A 12,946-nucleotide genomic window follows, 5' to 3' on the forward strand; every position below is an offset into this window, starting at 1 on the left:
TAATTCTTCTTCCCCTAGCGCGCCGAGCGCAGCCAGTTCTGGAGGGAACTCACCCTCCCGAGCAGCCAAGGAGGGCCAGGCCCCGGGGATGTGCGCCACGGCGTGGGACCAAACCAAGATAAGCGGCCTGCTCCAAGTTCCCCCCGTTTCCTAGAGCCCGGGAGGGACCTCGTCAACAGGTAGACCTACCCACCAGCCACTCGCCACGAGCGGCAGAAAGTGAGCCCCGCGCGCAACGTTGCCATTCGGACTGCGGGGACCCCAGGAGCGGAGGGCGGAGGAGTAGCGCGACAGGAGGCGAGGGCGCAGACGGCACGGCCGGGAAGGAACGCGGGAGGGGGCAGAAGGAAGAGGAGGAGAAGGAGAAGGAGGCCAGAGCCAGAACAGCCCGGCAGCCCGAGCATCGGGGGAGAACGGGCTGAGCCCGGAGCAAGTTGCCTCGGGAGCCCTAATCCTCTCCCGCTAGCTCGCCGAGCGGTCAGTGGCGCACAGCGGCGCCGAGACTGAAATATGATAATCAGAACAGCTGCGCCGCGCGCCCTGCAGCCAATGGGCGCGGCGCTCGCCTGACGTCCCCGCGCGCTGCGTCAGACCAATGGCGATGGAGCTGAGTTGGAGCAGAGAAGTTTGAGTAAGAGATAAGGAAGAGAGGTGCCCGAGCCGCGCCGAGTCCGCCGCCGCCGCAGCGCCTCCGCTCCACCAACTTCGCCGGCTTAAATTGGACTCCCAGATCCGCGAGGGCGCTGCGCAGCCGAGCAGCGGCTCTTTCAGCTTTGGCAACCCCAGGGGCCACTATTTCCCACTTAGCCACAGCTCCAGCATCCTCTCTGTGGGCTGTTCACCAACTGTACAACCACCATTTCACTGTGGACATTACTCCCTCTTACAGATATGGGAGACATGGGAGATCCACCAAAAAGTAAGAGGCTATTTTACCTTGTGGGGCTCGGTGTGCTGTTCTTGTGCGGGGTTCTCTCTCAGGCACCGGCTGAGGTGCCAAGGGCTCTTTGGAGTTGGAGTCATTGCCTGGAGAAAGAGAAAAGGTGGCTTTTTCTTGTTGCCGCCGCGCCTGCATGCTTACTGTCGGTTCTTATCTTCGGGAAACTGATCGTACCTTGTGTTTGAATTCGCCTGTGTACCCTCCAAAACCCTAGCTTTCTGGTGCTAAGCGGTGATTTCCTCCTGGGGAATCCTGAGCTCTCCGAGAAGGTTATTATGTTGCAAAGGTCTGCCTGCACACTCAATACCCAGAGATGTGAATTAGCATTAGACTTGCAAAAGAGTGACAACTGTATTTATGCCTGCTCTTGCTAACAATATCCAGTCCTATGTGCTATTTAAGAGCTTGCTTCATGGAAAATATAGACATCCCTGCATTCACTTAACGCTTCTAGTCAAAACCTTTTCTTTGACTTGACTTATCCATAATCTTTCCCAATGATTATAGCAAAGAGGAAGGAGGGGGATAAAAAGAAATACAAAATAAGCGGGTTTGATTGCATGCTAGGCGTACAAATGTAGACTATTCCAATCTGCATTTTACATATATTCCACCTCCTTTAAAAATGAGTCAAGGTTTTGATGGCACACTTCAATTACCATCCCAAAGTGCAATACTCTTAAAAAAAAAAAAAAAGGAAAGGAAAAAAAAAAAAAAACTCCCAGAGTACGCCCTATAAGAGAACGACACTAAAAGTGTGTTTATCTCTGTAGGAAGTAAACGGTTAGTCAATCATGTATTTATTTTCATTTCAGAAAAACGTCTGATTTCCCTATGTGTTGGTTGCGGCAATCAGATTCACGATCAGTATATTCTGAGGGTTTCTCCGGATTTGGAATGGCATGCGGCATGTTTGAAATGTGCGGAGTGTAATCAGTATTTGGACGAGAGCTGTACATGCTTTGTTAGGGATGGGAAAACCTACTGTAAAAGAGATTATATCAGGTATGGCATTTACACTTCTTCCTTAATTTTGTGAGATTTCCCTTACTCTGCCCACTCTTTATGTATTATTTGGTGTGGCTTTGTCTTTTTGTGAAGTTTGCCTCTGTGGAGTCATGCAAGCCAAAGTTACCCTGTACATGTGTTACAAAAATCAAGCTATGCTGTTCATTTCATTTTTTAGTGGAGAAAAACAAAAACCCTTAACAGTGGTATTCATAATTCTGGGGTATTGAGGCTTGTTTAATTACTCTTGGAATTTATGATGCACAAATTATTTTCCTCTTTCACCCACCCCCTTACAAAACAAAATTTTTAAAAGATGGAGAAGTTTGGGTTTTTGACTTTAAAATAGGGTCGATTTTTTATTGTATAGTGCAGTGTTCTGTTTGTTTTAGTCCTTTTTAAAATTAGTAACTTAAACAAATTTTTTGGTGACATCAATGCAATAGGTGAAATAAAAGTTTGACCGAAGCATGTTTAGAAATCTACTTTGAAAGAGCGAGTACAGGTATTGCTCCTTTTATTTTTTGGGTAAGACCTCCTTCTAAGAAAAATTTAAAACCAACCTAAATATTCCTTGCAGAAAACACTGGAAACTTAATCTTTTTAAATATTAACCCTTTGGTGACATCTGTCTCTTCTTTCTTATCTTATCTGAGCTGATGAATTAAAGCAGATCAAATTGCCCATCATCTGTCTACGAACAATTGGTATATTTAGATAATTGAACAGCTTCCTTTCTCACATTAAAATCTGGTAACTGATAAAATGAGCGAATTGTCCAAATTGACAAGACTGAAACCACATGGGAACTTTCTGAGTTTGGTTTTGTTGTTTTGGAGAGGTTTTTTTTTTTTTTTTTCCTCCAATTTATTCTGCATCAGGCTTTGCTAATCTCAAGTTTTCTCTGACTTGTGTGTATATATCAGAAACTTTGTTTTCTGCCTTAGAAAGCCAGTACAGTCTCTAAAGAAAATTGTATTTGTTTTATTAACAAACAGAAGAGGTATCACCATCATTATTATGTTAAATAGCAAAATATCACTTTTTAAATGTCTGATGGCTATTAACAAATAATTAATTAGGTTTTGTAAGGCAAATGGTTTCTGAAGCTTGAGAACTTTTATTAAAGTTTAATTAAGATTTAATATACAGTCACAGTTCGCTCCTGCTCACTTAGTATCCAGCATTTTTTTCTTCTTTTTTATAAATCATGACACGGAGAGGATAATCTTGGTAGATAAAATTAACCTGGTTAGGGGAGGTTAATACTTTAGAGAGGGAGTAAAAGGAAGTAAGGGAAGTCGGGGTACAGGAAGGGGGAGGGATTTTATAAATTGTTTGGTCACCGCCAAAGTCAAGTCTTCACCCTATGAAATGAAAGATCTCACATTGAGTAGGCGGAGGGAGGAAAAACTTTTGAATCCACCTTCTAACCTCTGACAAATGAGCGTTTTCATGGTTTACTAGATTGGTGTGTAAACGCCAGAGTCTAGAGAAGGAGAGTCCACTTCAGGAGTATCTTTACTCCTGTGGAAATAGTATTTTGCTCAATTGCACACAGGTTTGCATGTGCCTACTTCTGGATATACACATTTGTAGAAGGACCTAATCATTTTTACCTTCTCTCCACTCTCTCTCAACTCCCTCTCTCTCTCTCTCTCTCTCTCTCTCTCTGTGTGTGTGTGTGTGTGTGTGTATGTGTAATCTTGTAGTTGTAAAAGCAGAAGAGACTGAACAGTTAGATTTCCACATCTCTCCTTGGAGAAGCAGTATGCGTCCTCCTGTTGTGTGGATCGTGTCCTCTGTCTTCCATTCTTTATGTTTGTAGGAATGCCCCAGCTTCTGTTATTCCTGAAAGATGCAGAAGGGGCCAGGGAAGTGCAGCCTAGATGGAACCTATAAAGATTGTCCCTTGGTAAGGAAAGGCCAGCAGTGAGAAAGACCTGAGAAGTGGGTCTTTGCATTTTTTCAGTCTGGTCATGGTTTTCAAGAAAATTGAAATAGAGGTACATGATTTAACAACTTGAAAAAGATTGAGGGAACAGACACAGATTTTTAAAAAAAATAATAATAATACAAGGAAGAATGAAGAGGAAATGTTCTGTTAACATTGCTGCCTGAAGAAAGTCTATAGTTGGAGAAAAACTGGAAAGTACTTGTGCAAAAGGAGATGTGGAAACGCTCAGAGGTTTCATTTTGTTATTCTGCTTGTTTATTTGTGAGTGTTTGCAAACCGAGTGGGGTGACAATCCCCTTCTCCTACCTCCTTTTTCTTGGAAGGAGGACTTTGTGTTGCAGTTTTAGACATTTCTAGCAGCAGAATTTGGGGGATAGGGAGGTGAAAGTGTGGGTGTCTGTGGCCACCAGAGTCTTTCTGGCTTCCCTCCTGCCAAGATCTGCAAGATCAACCTGGGACTGATGGCTAGAGCAGCAGCCCGAGTCTGGAATCCAATGCATTTTCTGTGGTACAGGCTAGGTGTTTTGAACTACGAGTTACCGCCTGAGACAGAGGTTCATCGGAAAGGAAACGGGAGTAAAAGAAAGGGAGGAGGGAGGAAGGGGAAAAGAGAGATGGGGGAAGGAAGAGAGACAGGGAGGGAGAGAGCAGGGTTTCATTTCCGTCCTTCTGTTCCCAACTTCTGTTTGGAAATGCTGTTTACTTGGGGCGTCTTGCCCGGGATCTTGGGCCAGGGAAGTGCCCGCCTGAAGTGACCCCCTCTTCCTGTGCTTCTCTCCCTGCTCTGGGCCGCCTCCCCCCTCCCGCCCCCCAAACAGGTTGTACGGGATCAAATGCGCCAAGTGCAGCATCGGCTTCAGCAAGAACGACTTCGTGATGCGTGCCCGCTCCAAGGTGTATCACATCGAGTGTTTCCGCTGTGTGGCCTGCAGCCGCCAGCTCATCCCTGGGGACGAATTTGCCCTTCGGGAGGACGGTCTCTTCTGCCGAGCAGACCACGATGTGGTGGAGAGGGCCAGTCTGGGCGCTGGCGACCCGCTTAGTCCCCTGCATCCAGCGCGGCCACTGCAAATGGCAGGTACTCCTCTGCCCGGCTCGGGTAGGCAGGCGCCAGGTTAAGCCAGCCTGTGTGCTGGCGGCCACAACAACGGTGGTAGCTACAGGGGTGGTGGTAGTGTTTGCCTGCAGTTAAATGAAGTGTTTTGTACGCAATTTGCTTGCGCTGTGCTCTGCTCCTTTGCAGCAAGGTTCAGTGCACTCACTTCTCCCTTGATTCCCCAAGCACACCTACACCGTCTGTGTCTATATGGTTACACATAAATGTACACGACTTGTGTACACGTGTATACACAAGCCCAAACATTACTTCCAGTTCGCTTTGGTCTCCAAACCTTGGCTTGCTGAAAACGGGCTTCAGCTCCCAGCCAGGTATTCTCCTGCTGCCTAATTAAAGGGGCGGAGCCCCGGGTCCCTGGAGCTTCATCCTTTAACCCAATGAAGGAAGCTTAGGTGGCCTGAAGTCATTTAGTCTCCCAAATCCTTTTTCCTTGTGAGTTGCTTCACTGTCGAAAAATTTTTTAAATTTTTTATCTTTTTGTGAGAGAACAGGACTGAAAAGATACAATTTTAAAAACTGCAGGCCATTGCACAGAGCTATAATTTAAAACTGTCAACAAGCTAATCTGCAGTAATTGCCTTTTAAAGGGAGCCTGCTTCTTTAAATCATTCATTCTATATGATTTGGTGAGAGTTTCATCTTCAGGCCCATGGTTGTAGCTCTAAATTGACCCCATAGGTGTTGGCCTGACACTAGGGGGTTGTAGAAGGTGCAGGATGTGTATCATATAGATAAGAGGACTCATTCCCAAGGAAGAGGAGTGGAAACCTGGCAAGGTTGGTCAGGACCAAAGACGAGGGTAAGAAGGTGGACAGTGTTTCCAAACCTGACTTTCTGTCATGAATAGATCGACTCTTTTGCAGTTTTAAAGTATAAATTCCCACTAAACACAGAAGGTGAAGAAACTGTAGTGCTCCCTTACCCTTCTGCCTTCTGGCAGCTCTAAGTATTCTGTTCAGGGGGATTTGTGACTAGTTTGCACTGGGGCAAGGCCAGGGGTGCTGCTCCTGTTCAGTGGAGCCTGCACTCTGCTTGCCGGGAAGCACAGAAGAAGCTAAAATACCGGGAGGGAGGCGGGGGACATATCCCAGCCACCGTTTATCTAGAGCCTAGGCAGCTCAACAGAGTTTCTGTTTTCTACTGCTTGGGGTCTGCCCATCTCAGGAACATCCATGTATTACTTTAGATTTAATACGAAGGAAGAGCAAGGATTGGAGATATGGCAGAAATAGCGAAAATCTTCAGCCCCTTGACATGATTGTCCTCTCGGACTGAAGTTCAAGGCGTTTTGGCAGAGTTCTCAGCCTTCGCCTTGCAGAAATCCCTGCTCGTGTAGTATTTATGGCTGTCACTGAAGTGCTCTGCGTTCTTCCTTGTACCCTCTGTGGCCTTGGCCCAAGAGAAAATTCTGAGCCTGGAGAGGGTGGTAATCAATGTAACTGGGGCCCAGTCTGGGCACAAGGAAACGTGAGAAAGGAGGAGAAACAGTGCTGAAAAATGCCACGCCTGCTGTGAACAGGGGGACAGATTTTAAACCTGCTTCCCTTGGCTAACACTTTGTTGACACGAGGAGGGGCGGGTGCTGCATTCCGGCCCGGTATTACTCAGCATTGACCTCTGCAGATTAGAGAGGAAGATTTTATTCTCCCTTTCACCCTCTTCGCCCCACCTCTGCCGCCCCCTGCTTTGTGTGCCGAGGCTGCAAACACTAGCCATTGTCCTGGAGTATCTCAGGCGGGCGGGCGGGCAGGCGAGCCAGCTAGCGCGGGCGGGCAGGCGAGTGAGGGCGGGCGGGCGAGCGAGCGAGCGGCCAGCCCAGCGCTCATGGCGCTCCTTGCCCCGCAGCGGAGCCCATCTCCGCCAGGCAGCCGGCCCTGCGGCCCCACGTCCACAAGCAGCCGGAGAAGACCACCCGCGTGCGGACTGTGCTGAACGAGAAGCAGCTGCACACCTTGCGGACCTGCTACGCCGCAAACCCGCGGCCGGATGCGCTCATGAAGGAGCAACTGGTAGAGATGACGGGCCTCAGTCCCCGTGTGATCCGGGTCTGGTTTCAAAACAAGCGGTGCAAGGACAAGAAACGAAGCATCATGATGAAGCAACTCCAGCAGCAGCAGCCCAATGACAAAACTGTGAGTGGCTCTGGGGCCAGGCAGGGAATGCGAGGGGGAAGTAGATGCGGCGTGCGAGGTGCGTTCCTGGTGCCCAGTCTGGCCGGCGCGCGGTTTTCGATCCTGCTCCTGGGCAGGAGTTTGGCTGGGGCTGCCCCTTATCCCCACCCCCACCCCTGCTTGGGGGAGAGGTTACCCGGCGCGGGCCGCCAGCCGAGGTCGGGGAAGCTTCGAGGCTCCATACGCCAGGGGAGCGGCAGCCAGGTCCCAACCTTGTGGGTGGGCTCATGCCCTTCCTCCTCGCCTGTACCTGCGAACTGGAGAAACGCCGTCCTCCCCTCCGAGGGCAGGCGGCAACGAGGTTTGGCCCGGGTTTTGCCAACATTCAGATCGTCAGTTCCTCACGTACAGTAGAAGAGGGAGGGATAACACCTTGGGTTCCTACCTACATCCAGGGGTTCCGTGGGCAGGTCACCCTGTGAGCCCCCAGGGCGCACTGTACTTTTGAGTAAGGTTGGCCGCTGCGCACCTTCAGGCTGAGGAGTTCCCCCAAGGTGACCCGCATGCCCAGAGCACCCTCTGCTCCAGGTGAAGCCCAGGCCTCCACAGAGACTCGCACCAGTATCCACTGTTATCTTGGGCCCACGGAAGCACCCACTCTGCAGGCCTCCTGGTGAAGTTAAGCTAGAGTTTCTTTTCTTTCTTTTCTTTTTTTTTTTTCTTCTTCTTTTCTTTTACTGCTTTGGCCCTATTTTTAAATGCCATAAAACCTGCTGTCATTAAACTTGGCAGGCTGGCCAAGACTGGGTCAGGGCACTTTCTGAGTTGGTTAGTGCGTAATAGCACAATAGGAACCAGACCCAAATGCTTTGGGGGGATGAGGTGGGGGGCTGGCTCTTCCTTGAGGAGAACTGCTTGGAAAAAATCTGCAGCTTACTGAAACTGCCCAGAAAACCACCCTGTCTAGAGGCTAAAGGGAAACCCTGCTTACCTCAGCTTTCTAGTTCTGGGAAGCTATGGCCTGAGAAGGCAGAGGGGAGGAATTGGTCTGAGCTGTGAAGGTAAAGGGGAAGAAGAAAATTATAGTAGAATTTGGTTTAATAAGGTCCATGCAGACCTAATAGTCCAGCCCACAGAGGCAGAAACACAAAACACAATAAAACAAAACTGAATTCTAGCTAATATCTATAGGTACAGCAGATTAACTGAGTCAATAAAGGCCACTAGATAGATAAGATAATACCAGGGTATATTTGCTTAGCCTGTGCAGACAATGGAGGGAGGGAATTTGCTCATTAACATGTTGGGATTGGTGGGGGGGGGGGCCTATTCACAGAATATCCAGGGGATGACAGGAACTCCCATGGTGGCTGCCAGTCCAGAGAGGCACGACGGTGGCTTACAGGCTAACCCAGTGGAGGTACAAAGTTACCAGCCACCTTGGAAAGTACTGAGCGACTTCGCCTTGCAGAGTGACATAGATCAGCCTGCTTTTCAGCAACTGGTAAGTGTCAGCTCCCAGATGGAAGAGGCTGAATTCCCAACAGGGGACTCTGGTTTAACTGTCACACACTGAAAGATTCAGTGGGGAGGGTGCCTTCTTGGGCTCAGGGTTGGGGAGAAACCAAGGAGATGGGTAATGAAGAGAAGGGAGACAAAAAGAGAAGGAAAACAAACCTCTTGTGCATCTTTTTTTTTTTTTTTTATGAGACTGCATAATTTGACCATATAAGTTGAATTTTCTATCAATCAGGACTTCTTTGAAGGATTAATTTCAAGGTACCTAACTCTAGGTAGCATGTGCCAGAAGATGTACAGTGTTGGAGAATCATACATCTTAGAATTTTAGAGTTGTCCAGGACTTCAGGAAATCGTCTTGGCATTTCAATCAGCAATTAGTAAGTTTATCCTTCCTGAGCATCTAGAGAATAGGATATATAAGGACCCAAATCAAGGTGATTGTAGTACATAATCAATGCTATAATACATAATCAGTGTCGTTATCAATAAACAGCAGCCACATGTCTGGGTGCAGTTTTCAAATATATCAATAAAGATTATTCAAAGAGATCAATACTTTTTGTTACGGTATCCCTTGCTGGGAATATCTTAATCTAAAATGTAGAATCGTTTAAACGTTTTCAAGTGTATGAGTTCAAATGTCATAGAGACACACACCGTGTACCATGTATAGCAAAAGGGACATGAGCTCTACCAATCAGAAGTAAAGTGTTCAATCTGTGAAAACCTTAACATGTTTTCCACATCCAGTGAAGAGAAAATTAATTCACTTTTTGCCTACAAAAGGCATAAGGGATCAAGATGAATAAGAACAATAAATATATATCCTTCGTAATATGCTGTATGTATATATATGATTTTTTTTCTTGAAGAGTAATCAGCCTTATAGAATCTTGTTTCATAAAATGTAAAGATGTATCCCAAAACCTTATTCCCTTTTTTGGAAATAAACCTTTAGTTGAGGCTAGCTTTTTACCCTCATATTTACCTGAAGGGTATTTACTTTCTCAATGTCAACAGTTAGGTAATTGGCCAGAGGCAAGTGGTTAAAAGGGCTTAGCCCCAGGCTGGTGTTTGCAAATGCTAAGTGGGTACAGAGGCTAGAAGTCCCTTAATCTCATATTGGAAAAATTTACTGTAGAAAGAAATGTAGGCTCTGGAACTAGGAAAAAAAAAATAGTTTAAGGCCATTAATCTGTTGAGTTATTTGAACGAAACCTGAATCACAGAAGGAAGCTAAGGGGAGGGTTCAGGGCAGCCAAATGTTTGCACTTTCTGAAACTTTAGTGAGAGCTGTGCAAGGGAAGCTGAGGCAGGGGTGGGCATGGTTAGAGAAGGTTTACAACAGCAGTCCAGTGTGTTTACGGTTAAAGAAGGTGTCAGATGTTTAAGAAGGAGTCAGATATTAGGGTTAAAAGAAGGAATCAGAATGGGATGATGTCATAATATATGGGTCTCATTTTGGAAGGAAGAGCCTGATGTAAAGAGAGAGAGAGAGAAAGGCCAAAAGGCAGCAGGACCAACAAGGAAGAATGCCCAAGCTATGAGCCTGCTGAGGAGTTAATCTTTGTTCTGTGGAGCCTTCTCTCAATCTCCCGTCAAAGGATCTGAGCCTGTTAACGGATTTTTCAACTGAAGAAAGTCTTTGATGCCTAGAGACTGAGAGCTCGCCTACTCCCAGGGCAACATGTAGCCAGCAGGATAATTTTATCTTGAGCATGCATAGTAGAGTTGTGATGCCATTTTACAGTGGGAAACACATTTGTTCTTAAATAATTTAATGTAACATAATGTTGAGATTTCAGTTTCAGTTAAAACAGAGATCTTTTGGAAGATGGGAAAGTGAGAGGACTTCTTCTCAAGTTTTTCTTCTCTAGGCTTTCTCTAAGCTTGTTAAAATTCAGTTATCTATGTGGGTATCTTTACCTATCTATCTACACAAACATTTCTACATACACAATATGATGAGTTTATAATCTTTTTATGAATACTATTCCAGCGTCCTTTATTTATTTCTCAACCTTCTATGCAGGTCAATTTTTCAGAAGGAGGACCGGGCTCTAATTCCACTGGCAGTGAAGTAGCATCAATGTCCTCTCAACTTCCAGATACACCTAACAGCATGGTAGCCAGTCCTATTGAGGCATGAGGAACATTCATTCTGTATTTTTTTCCCTGTTGGAGAAAGTGGGAAATTATAATGTTGAACTCTGAAACGAAAGTATTTAACAACCCAGTCAGTGAAAACTGAATCAAGAAATGAATGCTCCATGAAATGCACGAAGTCTGTTTTAATGACAAGGTGGTATGGTAGCAACACTGTGAAGACAATCATGGGATTTTACTAGAATTGAACAACAAACAAAACGCAAAACCCAGTATATGCTATTCAATGACCTTAGAAGTACTGAGAAAAATAAAAAGACGTTTTTAAAACGTAGAGGATTTATATTCAAGGATCTCAAAAAAAGCATTTTCATTTCACTGCACATCTAGAGAAAAACAAAAATAGAAAATTTTCTAGTCCATCCTAATCTGAATGGTGCTGTCATTGCCTTGCCAAATAGGAGCTCCAGCAAAAGCGCAGGAAGAGAGACTGGCCTCCTTGGCTGAAAGAGTCCTTTCAGGAAGGTGGAGCTGCATTGGTTTGCGATGTTTTAAGTTGACTTTAACAAGGGGTTAGTTGAAATCCTGGGTCTCTTGGCCTATCCTGTAGCTGGTTTATTTTTTACTTTGCCCCCTCCCCCCCTTTTTTGAGATCCATCCTTTATCAAGAAGTCTGAAGCGACTTTAAAGGTTTTTGAATTCAGATTTAAAAACCAACTTATAAAGCATTGCAACAAGGTTACCTCTATTTTGCCACAAGCGTCTCGGGATTGTGTTTGACTTGTGTCTGTCCAAGAACTTTTCCCCCAAAGATGTGTATAGTTATTGGTTTAAATGACTGTTTTTTCTCTCTATGGAAATAAAAAGGAAAAAAAGGAAAATTTTTTTGTTTGCTCTTGCATTGCAAAAATTATAAAGTAATTTATTATTTATTGTCGGAAGACTTGCCACTTTTCATGTCATTTGACATTTTTTGTTTGCTGAAGTAAAAAAGAAAAAGATAAAGGTTGTATGGTGGTCTTTGAATTATATGTCTAATTGTATGTGTTTTGTCTTTTTCTTAAATATTATGTGAAATCAAAGCGCCATATGTAGAATTATATCTTCAGGACTATTTCACTAATAAACATTTGGCATAGATAAATAAATAAACACAGTGATCCAGGGTCCCTCTTTTATGTTTACAAACAAGCTATTCAAATGTCTGAAAGTAAGGATTGCATGTGAATTGGAGTAAATTGACACACAATAGGAGTGATGTTGTATTGCAAGTAGTTAAGGTTGAGTTTGCAAGTTTGCGTTTCAATAGTTGGATCAGAGTTGGTTGGAAACCCCTTAGCTCTCAGCTATGATAATGCTACTGGTTTTGTGAAAATGAGATGCTGTTCTCTGTCCTGACCCCTCTCTTTCCTTCCCCCAGTCTCTTCCTTGCCGTACCCCACCCATCCACCCACCCCAAATAGGAAAAGGGTCTTGCTTAAAATGGCTTTTGATTCAGAGTCACTATTTTATTTTCTTAGAATAAGTGATTTATACCAAAGGCTCTTGCTTGGGATTGTTGAAATGACCTGTATGTCAAATATATAGCTCTTGGTAAAAGAGAGGCTTTCTGCCTAGCCAGTGAGGTATGACCATTATTTACCAGTGGCGGCTGTCAGCCGATTGAGAAATGCTGCTGTATTTGTGCAGAAGGAACAGGCCTAGAGAAGAGAGTATGCTCTGCAATTCCCAGACCAGTCAGTGTATTCATTTTCTTGCCTCTTCTCCCATCTCCCACCTCTGATTTGTCCCTTCCCCAAGTCTAATTTCAAAAATCTTGGGAAAGCTGACTGGCTATGGGGAGACCGTTCTGTTGGGAAACCACCTTTTATGGGGTGGGGTAGCAGGTCGTGTGCTTTGCTGAACCCATCAGCTATCAGAGTTACGGGCATGCTCTCTGGGATAGACTATTCCCTGCCGCTCCCCCCCCCACCCCCCCGCCCCCAGCAATAGTTCAAGTGCTAGAGCCAGAACCCTGGAAAAGAGAAATGGCACTGCCCGAAATTGGGCTTCTTGGTGCTTCTTCGTTTGCTGGCGTCGAATTAGGATTTGGGTCTTCACCCTGTTCCCTCGCCTCCCTTTACCCCCACCCCAGGATGATGCTTTGACTCTGGAAACTGCATTCATTTGTATGCGCGAGTGTAATG

General features: G+C 45.5%; 1 protein-coding gene across 1 annotated transcript; it reads left to right on the plus strand.

Annotated features, from left to right (window-relative positions):
- The first annotated feature begins 343 nt into the window (after positions 1–343).
- Positions 344–11,912, plus strand: ISL1 (ISL LIM homeobox 1). The gene is made up of 6 exons (XM_010364407.2): positions 344–919; positions 1,756–1,945; positions 4,724–4,983; positions 6,868–7,154; positions 8,470–8,637; positions 10,687–11,912. The coding sequence occupies exons 1-6, from the start codon at positions 892–894 to the stop codon at positions 10,801–10,803; spliced, it is 1,050 nt and encodes a 349-aa protein (XP_010362709.1). The 5' UTR covers positions 344–891; the 3' UTR covers positions 10,804–11,912.
- Positions 11,913–12,946: the final 1,034 nt, after the last annotated feature.

This window comes from Rhinopithecus roxellana, chromosome 3, assembly GCF_007565055.1.
Source record: "Rhinopithecus roxellana isolate Shanxi Qingling chromosome 3, ASM756505v1, whole genome shotgun sequence".
Taxonomy (NCBI): domain Eukaryota; kingdom Metazoa; phylum Chordata; class Mammalia; order Primates; family Cercopithecidae; genus Rhinopithecus; species Rhinopithecus roxellana.

Excerpts from the sequence above, each read along its gene's own strand:
- ISL1 (XM_010364407.2), top strand. The coding sequence starts at position 892 with ATGGGAGACATGGGAGATCCACCAAAAA. Across the intron at positions 4,984-6,867 it reads GCGGCCACTGCAAATGGCAG|CGGAGCCCATCTCCGCCAGG; the intron begins GTACTCCTCTGC and ends CTTGCCCCGCAG. Across the intron at positions 7,155-8,469 it reads AGCAGCCCAATGACAAAACT|AATATCCAGGGGATGACAGG; the intron begins GTGAGTGGCTCT and ends GCCTATTCACAG.